The sequence below is a fragment of the Fusarium sambucinum genome, chromosome I, assembly GCF_050947815.1.
Source record: "Fusarium sambucinum isolate potato_lamoka chromosome I, whole genome shotgun sequence".
In the NCBI taxonomy this organism is placed as follows: domain Eukaryota; kingdom Fungi; phylum Ascomycota; class Sordariomycetes; order Hypocreales; family Nectriaceae; genus Fusarium; species Fusarium sambucinum.
In genome coordinates this window covers 2,216,815-2,232,679 of record NC_139294.1, presented here as the reverse complement: position 1 = coordinate 2,232,679, position 15,865 = coordinate 2,216,815, and the positions used below count along the sequence as shown (strand labels likewise).

Sequence of the window (15,865 nt, the reverse complement as noted above, 5' to 3'; positions counted from 1 at the left end):
GGGAATACCAGTCTGTGTGGAGAACCCAAATTGAGCCTCAAAAACATCCTTATCCAGTCTGATTGGGCACCAGACTGTTGTACCTACCTACCTTTGTTTGGGTGACCCTGTTTGCACTCACAGATATCCCGTCTAGATGCTCTTTTAGGTAGGGTCGAGAACCGGTCAGCTTGGTGCAGATTGTCTTGACCACTCATGTTTTCAGGCAGGGCTTGTCCGCCCCAAACTTGCAGTCCATCGTATTCGTGGGCATACAAGCTGTGCAACCAACGCTGCGCCATCACGAAAACACAACATTTCACGCCCAAAGTCCAACACAGAATGAGGCTTTGTTCGTTGATGCTGATGCCGATCAAATGCGACACTAGCAATCGCTGCAGATCTGCAGGCGTGAGTATAATATGGGGTCGTTTATGCGCACTGTATTGTTGCTGCTACCAGAACCACAGCACCAACTCCACCGTGTGCTCCAGCAACACGCCCAGTGAACCTAGAATCGCATACATTGAATATCTGCAGTATACGATTGCCTGGCTACCTATTTCATCCCACCTGACTCACAGTAAACCTGGTGGTTTCAGCTTATCGTGACTTGCCGAAACTTGATGATCTTGTTGACATATGTTGGGTGACGAACAGTACCGATTCAGCAACATCCGCACCCAGTGTTGTATACTACCTATAAGCAGAACTTCAAAAACGAAGGCTGCAAACCTCCCGCCAATATTCTACCCCAAAAGGATCCATAATTTATTTTGAGCCAGTATCTCGACTGCCATACTACGGTACTCCTAACAGCTTGCAGTAGAGTGCATACCAGATCAAAAGGAAATTTTCCAGTCTACCTTAGTACATATGTATATGCCTTGGTTAGTGGGTAAATTTCAATATTTCGATTTTGTCCAGGGACCCCTCTCTTTTTCCGGCAGGACAAGAACCCTTCCGCGGCCGTCCCCAGCAACTAAAGGGAAAAGCAACGACTGCAACGAGGGACTTTGGCCTCGATCTGGCCCTTGTCATCCACTAATTCTGCCCAAACTGGGTGGCCAGGTACCTGCTGTGCTGTCAAATACTGTACCTTACAGACCTCCAGTACCTGCCAGGTAGGAGAGGTACCTTAACTGCCCACGGGAGAAAACAAAGGTCCAGGTCCCCCAAGCCTCAACCACCAACGTCTACTGCCGAACCTTCGTCTCCTCGTTGTTTGGACTCTCCCTTTCACTCACGACTGAAACCCTCCTTTCGCACCTCCGCTCCCTGCTCCTATTGCCCATTGCAAGGCAATTGTAACAGCACGCGAGCTGGACGACATACTCTAGATCGCCGCATCTGAACCCTTTTCTTCGGTTCTGGCCCACGCGAGGTAAACCACTCTAGCCCCTCTCTTCTTCAACTTTCCTCGCCCGTTTTCCTGGACAGCTTTTTCGATTTGAGCCGCCTTTTCGCTTCTCCTCACACAAACGCCCGACTGGGCCGTCTCTGCCACTTCAACTTGTCAAGCACAATCCCTCTCAGATCTCTCTTTCAAAAACTCAAAATCGTATTTTCTCGTGGATGTGTCCAATTACTAACGCTTATAGCTTTGAGTTAGCAGTTAGCAACTTACTTGAGCTTTAGCCTTCATACCGCATAACGCAGTCGTTGCATTCTCCCAACCGACTATTACATTAGCTATCGCTAGGTAGTGTCGTCAAAAGGTACGTCTGTCTTGCCTGTGGCTACAACAAAATGTGTCCCCAGCCCGCATCTCAATGGATTTCGCATCCTTTATCGACTACCCAAACCCCACGGCCTTCGGGTAGCCCACCGTAGTCACGTCATGGCTTAGGACGTGGCCTCTGATACCTTCCTCAGCTCTCCTCCCACATCATTCGTTGCTCAGTCTGAGCAACTTGGAAAGTGCTGGGAATACTAACGCCTTCTACTCAGTTTCGAGGAATTGCCCCGATCACTTGCGAAGCCGAACGAGACGACAACGCTCATCCCACATCATCACTTCAAGATCTTTTTGGTTACCTGGATGGTGACCAGTCTGCATAATCCTTGACACTCTTTTAATAATTTACCTAACGACTGGAGCATTCACGATATGCCCGGTCCGAAGAAGGATGGAATAGCCGGTGGAGGCTCTGGAGGCAAGCAGAATGGTTCGTTAGACAATCTTACTCGGCTGTATGATTTATCTAACATTGGCCGATACAGGCAATCGTTCTTCTTTCCGAACTGATTCGGCTATCTCCAAGAACCGATTTGGCAATGAGCGGGTTCTTCAGCCCTGGGTTCCCGATGCGAACGACACTTTCAATGGCAGTCTTGAAAAGGCCAGCGGCAGTGGCACCTGGGACCAGTTTGCTGAGAATGAACGACTCTTTGGTTTAAAGACTAATTACGACGAGAACTTCTATACCACCGCTATCGACAAGAGCCATCCTGATTACAGAGAGCGGTCTGCTGCCGCAGAGAAGAAGGCTCGCGAAATCGAACGTAGCGCGCCTACTACTGCCCACGTGGCTGAGGAGCGTATCATGGATTACGTTGGTGGAGAGGACGGAGGTGATGAAGAGGACAAGTAGGTATCCTGACTGCTTCGTCTGTCCGATCGTACTAACAAAATCGTCTCCAACAGATACAGTGGTGTTCGACGCCAGGACTTCCCACCTCTGTCAGCTGGGCGGGAGAACAAATACACTCCACCAGCCAAGCGTGCACCTATGGCTCAGTCCACTGTCAAAGGAGCTCCCATCGATCCTGCTATCATCTCCTCGCAGATCAAAGCGCCTCCAAAGAAGCAGCACACGCCCACCCCTGAAGAATCAAAACCACAGGCTTCTGAGGCGATCAAGAACGGGTCAGTTTCCAAGACCGAAGCACCAAAAGCCTCTGCAGAAGTCAAAGCCGCAGAAGCACCCGCCAAAAATGCTAAGCCCGCTGTACAGCCTGCCAACAGTAAGGCAGCTGAGACGAAGCCAAATGATGCATCCAAGGCCAATCCCAGTTCTTCGAACGAAGCCCCTACCGCACCCGTTGCCACTTCCACTGTCGAACGTGATGTGCTGAAGGAATTCAAGGCATTCGCCAACCGAGAGCGTCAGATAACAGAGAAGGCTCGGAACAATAAAGCCAAGCAAGACAAGGAGGTCAAATTAACGGAACTCAAGAAGTTTGCCAACTCATTCAAACTCTCAACTCCGGTCCCCACAGATTTGGTTTCTATCATCGCCAAAGATCCTCTTAAGCAACAGCAGATTCAGGCCAAGGCTATCAAGAATGCTGAAGAGGTGGCCAAGGCCAAGGCTAGTGCTGTAACAAAGGATAAGGTTACTCCGTCAAAGGATGCCCAGGCCAAAACTTCCGGCCAAGGCACGCCTGCCGCTGCTAGCACATCTGTTCCTCCCAGTGATACACGCGCAGCTCGTGCCCCGGCTGGCGGTCAGCCCGCAACAACAGCTGGAAACCAGCCCCGCCATCCCAGTGCTCGCCAGCAATACGCTCAGCAACCTTATCACGGACAGCAATACCGAAACAACCGTATGCCTCCGCCACAGCAAACAGGTAACTTGGCCTCGCGACTCCGTAACGTTGAGCAACAGAAGTTCTCTCAGACACCAGTACCTCACCAGCCTCATGCTCCTGGTCAGGGTCAGGGTCAGGAGATGCGTGCCCCGCCAACAGGACCAGCCAGCGGCGTCGAAACTGTTTACAATCGGCGCCTCAGCGGCAACCCTAGCCACATGAGTGCAAAGTTGAACCCCAACAGCCACGAATTCAGGCCCAGCCCGTTCGCAGCTGCTTTCAACCCCAACAGCCATGCTAGTACAGCTTCGAGTCCTCGATCTGCGGCAAATAACGTTGATGCTACGACAAACAATACTGTGTCTGACAGTCAGCTTATCCGCCGCAAGACCAAGGCCATTGATGTTAAGAAGTGTTATATCCTGTCCCATATTCAAACCTTGACTCCTCCTCAGGGTCGAAACTGGGACGACAATGCTGGCCTGCGTCCTTCTTATGACACTTTGCCGACTTGGCGACAGCTCCAGGACAATGAGAAACCAGAATCCACCATGCATCTGACTTACAAGGAGTATTTCGAGCGCCAGCCATTTGGCGGGCCGGCGCTAGCTACCCCCAACCCGCAGCATGTCGTTCCTCAGATCCCACACCAGCATCAACTGCCTTTCCATCTCCAGCAGGGCGCACACAACATGGCTCCCAGGGGATCGCCTCATATGCCTCATATGCAGATGCACACCCCTCAGCACAGTCACGTGCCCCATCCACCATACGGTAACGACGACCACAGGATGATGCACTCCAACTCAGCTCAATCATTTGCTTCACCTCGTCTTGGTAACGTGCCTGTGGCGTATAACTCACCTCAGGTACCATACAACCAAGCTGTTTTCATGGGGCCTGGCACCCCTCAAATGAACCAGTACCGCAACTTCTCCAACAACCACCAGTACATGACACCTCAGCAGGGCCAAATGGGCGGTCCTATGATGATGCCGCAGCAATTCATGCCCGGGCCTCAAGGGATGGTTCCTGGCCCGCAGATGATGTATCCTGGTGGCCACCCGCAATTCATGCCTCCATCTGGACCTCAGCCAGTGCCTGGTGTTAACGGTTACCCAAGCCCTGGTCGTCCGGCGGCACCAATGATGGCACATCAAGGATCGCAACAGGGACAGCCCATGTATGGAATGAGCCCCAATGTGCAATACAACCAGCCGGTCTTTAACCCCGGTCAGCAAGGCGGTCCAAGTAAGTCGTCCTGATGTCTGTCAACAAGCAGAGAATTAACAGGTGGCTAACGCCAGTGCAGTGAGAGGTGGATACGGTAGCCCTGGTCCTCAGCATTTCGGCACAAGCCCTCAACAAGGTCACCAATATGGTGGGCAGCACAGGAGTGGGAGCAACTACAACAAGGGTTACGCAAACCAGGGAGCACACCAAACACCTCAGGCAAACCATGCGGTGCCTGCTGCGAACCCAGCTCGACCTTCCGAAGCATCGGATGAGGCCAAATAGGCGTCCTGCATCGGTTTTCGTCCCTTATCTTTGCATACAGTCGAACAAAGTGCTTAGCAAGGCCGTCTCGGGCGATGGTCTCGCCGAGATATACTGTTATACTTATCTCAGGGTCTGGGCTATATCAAAATGACAGCGAAGCGTACGAATCATTACAAATGAGTTTCAATATGGGACATTCAAACAGCATCGCACAACAAACAGCTTAGACGAGAGAACGCCTGAGACTCGGGCTGTCTAGGTACTTGGTTTAACAGGCGAGTCGTTGAGTCGATAGTGGTGTAGCTCTACGGACTATGTCAGCAGTGGGAGGACTGAGGTGACATTGGTATTGTCTATGTGCTATCACGCCGATTGGATGTCGAGGCTGGTAATGCTACTTGGTGGTACCATAGCCAATGACGGACAACGGGAGAGGGGGGGTTACCCGTATCTGTTCTCGAGGCTTCCTTGGAGCAGGCGAATCTTGGGGAAGTGAGAGTAGGGCCGACTGCGGGAACGATCTGGACTGGCTTGGGGCGGTGACACGAATACCAAGCTTCTGGACCGGTTACCTGTGGGTTTCGAGGCTCAGACTGTGTATCGGAGGCTGAGTGCCGAAGGTCGAACACTGTATTCAACGCAAGTATGCGTAGTGGGCGATTTTCAGACCGACTTGACGCCGGGGCGCTTTCGCGGCAGAAGGGGCGAGTGGTTGGAATGTCAAGGTCAAGCAAGCCCAGCGACGCGAGAAAGAAGCGAATACTATCAAGACATTCATACACTTTACTAGCTTAGCGTGGTCCAACTACTGATTACGAATGATGCATATCTTGACAGTAAAATGAGGCCAGCACGGTGATAATTTTGGCTTGGACATTAAAAGATGCGCACAATGGCCAGACTCACTATTTTTTCTTCTTCTCCTTTTCGTTCTCAGTAGACGTACATAGTAGATGCTTAGATGATCCAATGCCAATACATGACCTCGGCTGTTTACAGTTCTCGAATTTACAGTTCTCACATGCATACACGCGCGGCTGGGTGAAAGGACGAGAAGAGGGGATGCTCACGCCATTCGCAATCCTGGCGACATCTCAAACTCAGGAGGCGATGCAGAAGCAGGGGTAAGAGACAGTACAGCACAAGATATGCTAGTCCGTGCAGGGTATGGACAGAGTAACAATGGGAGGCAGCTGAAGAATAAACGGATACCTTTTCCATATAACCGCCTATGCGAGTTTGAGAGTATTGTTTGCCGAGTCAGAGTCTTTGACGTAAAACTACCAAGCACTAAGAATAATTGCAACTACTACTCAAAGAGAAAAGCCAAACTGGAGATGACACCGGATGATGTTCTATGTACTACCTATGTAGAGGTACGATACTGTCATGTGGATTTTGTTAGCCATCAAGTTGGCGTTGACGGTGAGTGGTGTTTTTCTTCTTCTTGGTTTCTCCCCGTCTTGGTCCCTCCATAGAGTCGTAGGTAGCCTCTCAGAGTCAAAAGACCCCAGACGGTTGAGGCGTTGAAGGAACCGTTCAACCCGCCGAGGGGCTTGTAAGTGTGGATGCCACTAGCAGACGATCACCGACCAAGACCCGACCCTGACATGGGTGCAACGAATCGGATGAACTTAGGGAACTTGCTTGGCTGTGATGAAAAGGAAAGGTGAGGAAAAAATGGAAGACTCGAATCGCCGGAAGGGAAAGGATGATGACATGGATCCAGGATCTAAATACTAAGTTAAAGATATCGGATTTCCGTGTGAAAGATGATCTACACTTTGCATGTGAACGGCGCATGTCAATTATAGTACAATTATTCATGTGATGTCTGGCCTAACTGGATGGATGAGTGATATGATGATTTTTTTATGCAAATTCCGGTTGGCTGGGTAGGAATACATTTTCCACAACGGCGTTTCGCGATGCAAATATACCTAGTGCAGGGTAGACGCAGGAACAGAATTTGAATATTCTGACAGTACACTACGGTCGTAATTTATGTTTATGTTATTGGTCATTTCGTGGTTAATGTGACATTATGCCTGGCGCTTCAACAATTGTTTGTCTTTCCTTGTTATGTTTCTTGATCAGCATATCATACCATGTATTGGTATGTAATCACGGGTCGATATAGAATTATGAATGTAGTTATGCGGTGATGTTGTATTTCCTAGTCATTCGACATCTCTCATCCACATGTCCCATAACCACGAGCCTGTGGAGGTTTGGACGGTACTTGGACCATGCCTCGTAGGCATTGTGTCAGTGTCACGATTAATCTAGACATGCACTTTGGTTTGCGTTCACGTTGAACAGATGAAAGGGGCATTTCTGTTACTCGAGTTTACGTACAAGTCATTTAAGACGTGTAATTCACCTGCTGAAATGGTGAGGCGATGTTGGTGGTTATCGGTTTGAAATTAAATCCATCATCCCCAATAGGAAACTCGTTATCGATGAGACAATCCATTGGTAATATCAAATGTTGAGTGCATGACAAAGTTTGTTCCTTGGTTGCTTCAGTCGAATATTCCTTAGTTCTTTCAGGTGGAGGGAATACTATCACGTTCTGTCATTGCTCCCCTGAAGCCACTGCAGATGGCGTGTTTCATCCAGGTACAAGTTCGATCAATGCATCCTTAGACGACGGGTGGCTTTCTGGAGGTTTGGAGTCGTGATTGGCTGAGATGAGCCTGACCCGTCACATAGCCCTGCTTCATCTTTTAGACCCTTGCACCTTGTTCTTGTTCTTTTTCAGTAGTACCTAGGTAGTTAACTCATGACCATGAGGGGAGAAAGAGAGCAAGGACCCCTTCTCCAAGCAAATGGGAACCAATCCTTCGACTCGACGACTTAGATCCGTGACAATGGCTTTGTCGACCTGCCAAAAGGATGACACTCGTTCTATTTGAAGCAAAAAGGTTTAGAGGTGAAGTGAAAATTAAAACATGATAAAGACAGGGAAGATGAATATCAATAAACAAATTCTTTCGTGGTATAGCGAAAGAAAGACAGAGAGAGGCGACAGACGGGCCGTCTGAGGTCTCACATCATGTAGCCTGGCGCATGGCAGACAAACACGGCATTAGTAGATAGATCTACATACATACAGAAAAGTACAAGCACATGCAAGATGATCTGTTTACAGGCCAAGCGAGGTGTTACGAGATGAATAGAAGAAAAAGCAGATGGAAATTAGGATCACACATACAATTACATGAGCAAAAATCTGGACTAAACTACAGTAGACTAGACTTGACTGAATTAATTAATTTATCGTGTATCAGGTATCAATCACTGTCACTCAGCCCAATCCAACTTCTATCTACGGACACAGCACGGAAGGGAGGCCCTGCGCCACTACTTCTCTACCCTTGATTCAGTCAGTGCTCAGCAAAAAAAGATCGGGTTTCGAATTCTTGACTCGGCGCCTCTTTTACTGGGGGAGCCACTTTTCTTTTCTTCAACGACTCAACTTTTATGACAAGAAACAGGAAACAATGAATGGATGAATGGTATGAGATACATGCCTTTGTCATTGGAAGGAATTGATAAAAAAAACCAAAAACCAAAGTTACAGTGACATTCAGTTTCAGAAACGCAATACCATTATCACATATGTAGCTTACAGAATGCAATGGATTGCATTATGCAGCATTGCATTACAGGCCAGAAGGAGTCTATTAGCCGCCCAAATGCAACTGATCCAAGTTAGGGGATGTCCCCGCGCACATGCGACATAGACGCCCACAATCGAGACGCTTCGACCGCCAGTCGCTTGGCTCCCCTAGTCCCCGAAGCTGGTTCCTGGGCGAGCCAGACGAGTCAAGCAGGTCCAAAGCAAGGGTCAAAGGGGAATAATTGTCGATCATAAGCAAGTAAGTAGACTAGCCGGGCTGTGTAGTCGCCTGCTTTATGCATTCATGGCTCTGGTGGAGGAGATGTGGCCCTCACTTCGGTTTAACGAGAGCGACTAATTCGCTGCTTCTTTGCCGCCTCTGCCATTCAGGAGTGACCGACTACCACGTACGTAGTATACTAGGTAGTCTACTATTTTCATGGATCGTCTCGGTAATTCCATGTCTTGGCTCAGAGGCAGCCGAAACGAAACGACTGAAACATCCTGACTTGACTGGTCTAGACGTTCAGTTGGGACGGATCGTACTACATAAGAGCTCCTCCCCCGACCTCTGGGATACTTTTCTCTTCTTCAGCAACGCTCAAGAATTCCATATTCAGACGATCCCTTTTTGACATTTTTCTCCTTTCTTCTTTTCTTCAATTCTCTTCTTTGACTTTCCCTTGACGGGCTGGAAATACATTCCCTCACAATACCAACAACTCATCAACTCTTTCTGTCTATCCCCGTTTGTAACGGAGACCGGCATCAACTTTTTTCATCTTTTTTTCTTCTTGAACAACAAGCTTTCACCGACTGAACAACGCATAAGAAACCGGCCTTTGTGTTACCAAAAAGCCTTCCGTCCGACGCCGTCAACCTGTTCGAGAAAACAAGACCGCTCAACCACCTGCCTGCCTGCACTGCACTGCACTGTCACTGTTCGCGCACCAGTCACCTTTGTTTTCTTCTTCGCCGCCTATATTATTCACCTTGTTCGCATTGACTCTTCGTCGTTCGCACCCACAGTCCTTTGCAAACGCATTTGTTCAACAAACCACACAGTCCTTTGATCTGTTGTTTCGTCACCTAACAATAAACACGGCAAAAGAACCTGCACGCTTTTTTTTGGTTCACCATTCATTATCTGTTCACTTGAACAATAACCAGCCCGAAACACCACAAACTCGCGCCAAGCTCGCAATATAAATCAACTTCGATCCTTCCCACCAAGTCGGATTCATTCCTTTAGCAATCAACATCTCTGAGAAACACTCAGCAACACAACACAATCGTGTCAAAAACAGCAAACAAAACTCGCCTTTTCTTTTCGAGATACCCACCACATCAACAAAATGCATTTCAACTCCTTCGCCGTTTGCCTTGGTCTGGCTGGTCTGGCCCAGGCACACATGGAGATGATCTCCCCCGCCCCTTTCAAGTCCAAGGAGAACCCTCACGCCGGCAGTGATGTCGACTACAGCATGACCGCTCCTCTTGAGGCCAGCGGTGGCAACTTCCCTTGCAAGGGCTACCACTCTCTCTTCGGCACTGAGGCTGGTGCCTCTGTCGCCGATTGGGAGGCCGGTAGCCAACAGACCATGAAGATCACCGGTGGTGCTAACCACGGCGGTGGTTCTTGCCAGGCCTCTCTCTCCTTCGATAAGGGTGAGTCTTGGCAAGTTATCCACTCCTTCATCGGAAACTGCCCTGCTGCTGGTACATCTTCTTTCGATTTCAAGGTTCCCTCCGATGCTCCCTCCGGCGAGGCCATCTTCGCCTGGAGCTGGTTCAACCAGATTGGTAACCGTGAGATGTACATGAACTGTGCTGCCGTCACCATCAAGGGTGGCTCCAAGCGCGCTTCTGCCATGAGCAACCGTCCCGCCATGTTCGTCGCCAACGTTGGCAATGGTTGCACCACTGAGGAGTCCTCTGACCTTGAGTTCCCCGAACCCGGTCCCGATGTGAGCAACGACTCTCAGAAGACTGCTGGCCCCCAGGGATCTTGCGCCAAGGCTGGCTCCGGCGGCGGTTCTGGTTCTGGTTCCGGCTCCGGCTCCGGTGATGGTGCTGCTCCCAGTGTGCCCGCTGACAACGGAAACAATGGAGGCGACAGCGGCGCTGCTCCCAGCACCCCTGCCGGTGGTAACGATGGCTCCTACAACCCTGGCAACGATGGTGCTGGTGCCGCCCCCAGCGCCCCTGCTCCCACCAAGCCTGCTGAAGGCGCCCCTGATGCGTATGTACCCTCACCCTCTTCTGCAACTGACAGTGGTCCTAACTCGCAAACTTCTAGTCCCGGAGGTGTCTTCATCACTGTCTCTCAGCCCGCCGAGGTTACCGCTGCTCCCGCTGCTCCCTCGGCCCCTGCCAACGATGGCGCCGGCTCCAGCACTCTTCTGACCATGACCAAGCCTGCTCCTGCTGCTCCCACCAGCGTTGTTACCCCTGAGCCCGCTCCTGCTGCTCCTACTCCCCCCGCAACCCCTGATGCTGGTGCTGGTGAGGGTGGTTCTGGTACCGAGGAGACTGCAGGTTCCGCTTGCACCGAGGAGGGTCAATGGAACTGCATCAGTGGTTCCAAGTACCAGCGCTGCGCTTCCGGCACATGGTCTGTTGTTCAGTCCATGGCCGCTGGTACCACCTGCTCTGGCAACAAGAGCCAAGCCATGGCCTTTGGATTCGGCCGCAAGCTCGCTTTTCGATTTCGTCGGGCCTAAGACTTCTTAGACCGGTCACTCGGACAAATCTCAGGATGTCATGAGCATATGAACGAATAGAGCATGGCAGGCTTCAACAGCACATTTGTTTGTCTTTCTTTCTTGAAGGGTGGGTGGATTTCGGAGTTTGGGTTATTTTGTACACAGAATTAGGAATCAGACTATGAATTCTTCAAAACACTTGTTTCGACTTTGATGGTGAATGTGACAATGATGCGTAAGAGATACAACGTAGTATCTGCGATGTTGGCTATGATGGTAAGAAATAGTACCATTTGTGATGTGGGGATTATGATTGTTAAAACAAAGACGGACACCACATCCATCATACTACTGTGTAGCTAGCTATCTTTATTGAAATGTTGAACGTGTGTTTATTACCCCATAGATAGTGGATAAGAATGATCGACCATTAATTATACTGGCTGCACTCTTGCACCAACTAGAGAGCATAGTCTAGTATAGTATCAGAGGCACGTGCCGTTCGTTTGGAGTCAAGTATCTGCTAGCCCTTGTCAGATAGACGGAGGCCGCCTGCGACGCGTCAATGTTCTGGCCATAATCGTGGAGGTTGGAGGCCGGCTACCGGATACGCAGATGGTGCGTTGTGCGATGTTGGTGTTGTTGTGAGAGGGGCTGTGGTGTCCCATCTGGCAAGACAGAACACGACACAGTGTACGTTCCGACATCCCGAGGAAGCTTTGATTGGACAGATAAGCTTATAGACGCCCAAAACCACTATGAGTGGCGATTCTGACAGTGTGTGCACAGTACGCACGAAGTAAGGGCGCTTGCGTCTACTGGAACCCCATCCGACCTGGCAAAGTTGGGTTTCCTAGCGGGGCAGTGTTGTGTTGTCTTGGTGAGATGAAGCCATACTTAAAAATTCCAGTGTACATTGATTGGTGAAGTGATAAAGACAGAATGTTCAAAGCAAAACATAGTCGCATATTTGAGTACAATTCTGGGTCTATTTGTCTTTTTACCAGAGTATCCATTGGATCATATACGTACCCGCTTGTCTTGTTCGCTTGTTTGGTTTTCTTCATAGGTTTGTAACTCACTCAAGAGGCCTGATTTGACCGCCCACTATCAAACATAACCCAACCCAAAGTGGGCTTTGGCCTTGCTGATGCTTTCCCCCGTCTCCCATCAACCCTCTTCAGGCGGCGAAAGCGAAAGGGCAACTTTGGGGCCCCTCCTCTTCCCAGGCTTAGCCCAGTCCTTTCGGTCCCAGTTCAGTCGAGCAGACCAACCTAGACTAAGCCAAGCCTTTCCATATTAACCTCCACCACCCAGAGGCGACACTCGTCCAGGCCTCACTTCGTTTTTGTCTTGTTTTCTATTTCACACTCTTCATGACTGCAGCGCTTTTCGCTCAGTGACGGACTTTCCGTCTACGACAATTCCTTCATCCTCACCACGCGACAATATCCCCCCCTTCATCTATCTTTGACCCCGCCTCTAGCGACATCTCCCCGCCTCGACCGCCATATACAACACTTCTACCTCTACCTCGACCTCGACCTTGACCATGACTGGCCCTGCCTCTCCCCAGGCTGATGGTCCCACGTTTGCTCCTCCTCCGTTGCCAGCGGGCTGGATTGCTCAGTGGGATGGCACGAGCAAGAAATACTACTATGTCCAGCTGTCGACTGGTGTTTCGCAGTGGGATGTCCCTACTGAGCCCGCTAAGACGGGCAACACTCCCGCTCCTCCTGGTGAACACCCTTACGGGACTCCCAAGCCGCCTGAACTTATCACGCACCCTGATGGATCGCAGACTGTGCGCCATGCGGACGGTACCATGGAACCAATCATGCCCGATGGGTCTCGCGGTGTAGATGGGCCCTCTGGAGATCGAGGACTCGGAGTAAGTCACTGCTACTGGCTCTGTCCTGTTGCGATTCACTAACATGTGTGGACAGAGCATGGCTATGAACGCTTTGCTCGGCGGAAAGAACTCCGGTCACGGTGGTAGCGGTGGCGGAGGCAGCAGCTCCAGCCCATTGGGCAGCCTTGGTGGCCTTGCAAACCAATTCCTCGGTGGTAGCCATGGTGGTAGTGGCAGCGGAGGGAACAAGCCCTCGGGTGCAGGCAAACTTGTTGGGCAACTGGCTCAGAGCTTCATGCACTCGGCTTCCCAGGAGAAGCCCCCCGCGCCTCAGAACTACCACAGCAGTTCCAGCCAGAACTCCCAACAGCAGCAGCAGCAGCAGCAGCAGCAGCAGCATGGTGGAGGAGGAGGTATCGCTGGTCAAATTATGGGTGGCGTAGCAACCATGTTTGGAGGGAAGCACGGTAGCAGTGTAGGTTCATGTCGACAGAGATGGGTGCCGTGAGCAAGACTAATGGCGCGATAGGGACAAAACTCGAACTTTGGCTACAACTCTGGACAGCAACAGCAGCAGCAGGGCGGAGGAACATACTCTGGCCAAGCTCCCACTTACAACCCACCAGGCTCAGGCTCAGGCCCAGCTCCATCGGCACCTCCTGCTACTGGAGCGCATTCTTACAGTACGCCTTCGCCAAGCCAGCACCAGCAGCATGGCTCTCACCAGTCTTACAATGCGCACCAGCAACAACCTGGTGCTGGCCAGCAGTATGGTAGTCAGCAGCATTCTAGCCCAACCCAGCAATACGGCTCGCATCAGCAACAGCACGGTCCCAGTTCCCCCTATGGAAGCCATCAACAGCAGCCGGGTTCGCACCAGCAATATGGTGGAAACTCTTTCGGAGGGAGCCCACACCTATCGCACAACAACTCGTTCCCTCCTCCGCCTCCAGGAGGTCTGCCCCAGCAAGGACAACATGGACAACAGTATTTCCCCCCTCCTCCTGGACATCAATCGCAGCACCAGCCGTCTGGTCAGGGTTATCCTGACACTAAACCCCACGGTAGCCAATTCGGCGGGGCACCAGAGCAGCATGGCCAGCATTCACAGGGCTACAGCGCACCCCCAACTGGTGGTTCTCAGCAGTATCCTCCTCCCCCACCTGGAGGACCTCCCGGGGGATACAACCCTTCCTACAATGGGGGACATGGAAACCAGCAGCCATCTTACGGTAATCAGTCGCAACACGGCAGTGGCGCTCCTCCTGTTCCTCACGGAAGCCATCCCCAACAACAATATGGGGGACCTTACTGAGGGACTGACACGAAGCTGTACGGAAAAACCAAGAACCCATATTTTTTTTTAGCCCCGTAGTGAAGAGAATCTGGTCATTTTTGATTCGAGATCGCGAGAGCTCATCAAGCCGGCCTTTTAGAGCCGTTTCTTTCACTACACATATGCATCTAACGACTGCATGTTCGATATGGCAGTGTTTATCAACAAGGATACATCGAATTGAGTATAGACATCAAGGCCTACAGAGGGCCGAGAATGACGTGATGGGCAGAAGAGTTATGAGGAATATGATTAACGTAGATAGTAGAATGCATTTTACCAGCCCCCTTTTCTGTAGACGGCATCACAACTACTGAACCCGAGGACATCAATGCCCTTCTCATCATTTATTTTTCTTGCCTGCGCTATCTGCCGTCACGGCAATCGCTTGTAACCTCGAGGCTACGGATGTGGCCACAAACCAGGACACTACAGCGAGGACAACAATGTAGCCAGCGGTTGGGATCAATGAGCGAGGGACGACGTTGAATAGATAGGGGTCAAGGATGAGATCCACGAGCACAGCTGGGGGATCCTTCATGAGAGCTTCATCATCAGTGAAGTAGTCCGCAGAAGTTTTGATTTGCAGTAAAAGAAGTGAGACTTTACGCTCCTTCTCTCCAGGCTGAGGCAACTCTTCGTGTAGTTCACCCCCTTCGTCTTGGCGTGAGAAGGCATAGCCTGCCAGTGACTGAATAAGCTCTGGGGTCTCCCATACGGTATCTAGCCCGAAAACATCCAGAATGAAGTTCGTAGGTTGCTAAAATCTCCATTTAGTATATTTGTACGGTGAATCGGTTCTATATGGACTTACAATCGCAGCCCAGCAGACTCGAAACTCATACCGCTGCCCGGGGTTTAGGTTGTCCAAAAGCACCCATGTCGCAGCACCAGAGGCATAATCTTTTGCTTTAGAGGGAAACACGCGGCTCAAATTTGTCCTGATCTCAGAGGCCTCTGGTGTGAGGACTGGCAGTCTGAGGTCGGCAAGCGAAGGTTTCTGTTGAGGAATGGGTAATAGTGCGGGTGCTGTAAAGATGGCCTTTTCAACATTGGCGAGAACTGAAGTAACCACTGCTGCTAGGACAAGCAAGTATACGATCTGATTGTTCGGTAAGAAAAACATAGCGGTGATTGGCCTGGCAAAATCAATCGTCCCTTGTTACCCTCGTGGTCTGTATGTATTTGAGATGAGAGAGGCATGTTGTTACAAGCGTCACGTGTACTGACTACCTACCTATCTATATATCCTAAATGCCCCGCTACCAACAATAACAGAACACATTCGTTTCGACGACCACCTTACTCTTGACGTGGGTATGCTATGTGTATAG

The 15,865-nt window shown here is 50.6% G+C and overlaps 4 protein-coding genes across 4 annotated transcripts; 3 read left to right on the top strand and 1 right to left on the bottom strand.

Annotated features, from left to right (window-relative positions):
• Positions 1 to 2,089: 2,089 nt before the first annotated feature.
• On the top strand, positions 2,090 to 5,031 carry FSST1_003457 (uncharacterized protein; the record flags this gene model as incomplete). The annotated part of the gene is made up of 4 exons (XM_083229540.1): positions 2,090 to 2,147; positions 2,203 to 2,569; positions 2,627 to 4,764; positions 4,826 to 5,031. The coding sequence occupies 4 exons, from the start codon at positions 2,090 to 2,092 to the stop codon at positions 5,029 to 5,031; spliced, it is 2,769 nt and encodes a 922-aa protein (XP_083086887.1).
• Positions 5,032 to 9,993: 4,962 nt separating this feature from the next.
• Positions 9,994 to 11,361, top strand: FSST1_003456 (uncharacterized protein; the record flags this gene model as incomplete). The annotated part of the gene is made up of 1 exon (XM_083229539.1): positions 9,994 to 11,361. The coding sequence occupies one exon, from the start codon at positions 9,994 to 9,996 to the stop codon at positions 11,359 to 11,361; it is 1,368 nt and encodes a 455-aa protein (XP_083086886.1).
• A 1,534-nt stretch (positions 11,362 to 12,895) lies between these two features.
• On the top strand, positions 12,896 to 14,510 carry FSST1_003455 (WW domain-containing protein; the record flags this gene model as incomplete). The annotated part of the gene is made up of 3 exons (XM_083229538.1): positions 12,896 to 13,234; positions 13,290 to 13,670; positions 13,725 to 14,510. The coding sequence occupies 3 exons, from the start codon at positions 12,896 to 12,898 to the stop codon at positions 14,508 to 14,510; spliced, it is 1,506 nt and encodes a 501-aa protein (XP_083086885.1).
• A 364-nt stretch (positions 14,511 to 14,874) lies between these two features.
• FSST1_003454 (uncharacterized protein) lies at positions 14,875 to 15,657 on the bottom strand (the record flags this gene model as incomplete). Its single annotated transcript, XM_083229537.1, has 2 exons — positions 14,875 to 15,291; positions 15,346 to 15,657. 2 exons carry the CDS (start codon positions 15,655 to 15,657, stop codon positions 14,875 to 14,877), a joined length of 729 nt encoding a protein of 242 aa, XP_083086884.1.
• Positions 15,658 to 15,865: the final 208 nt, after the last annotated feature.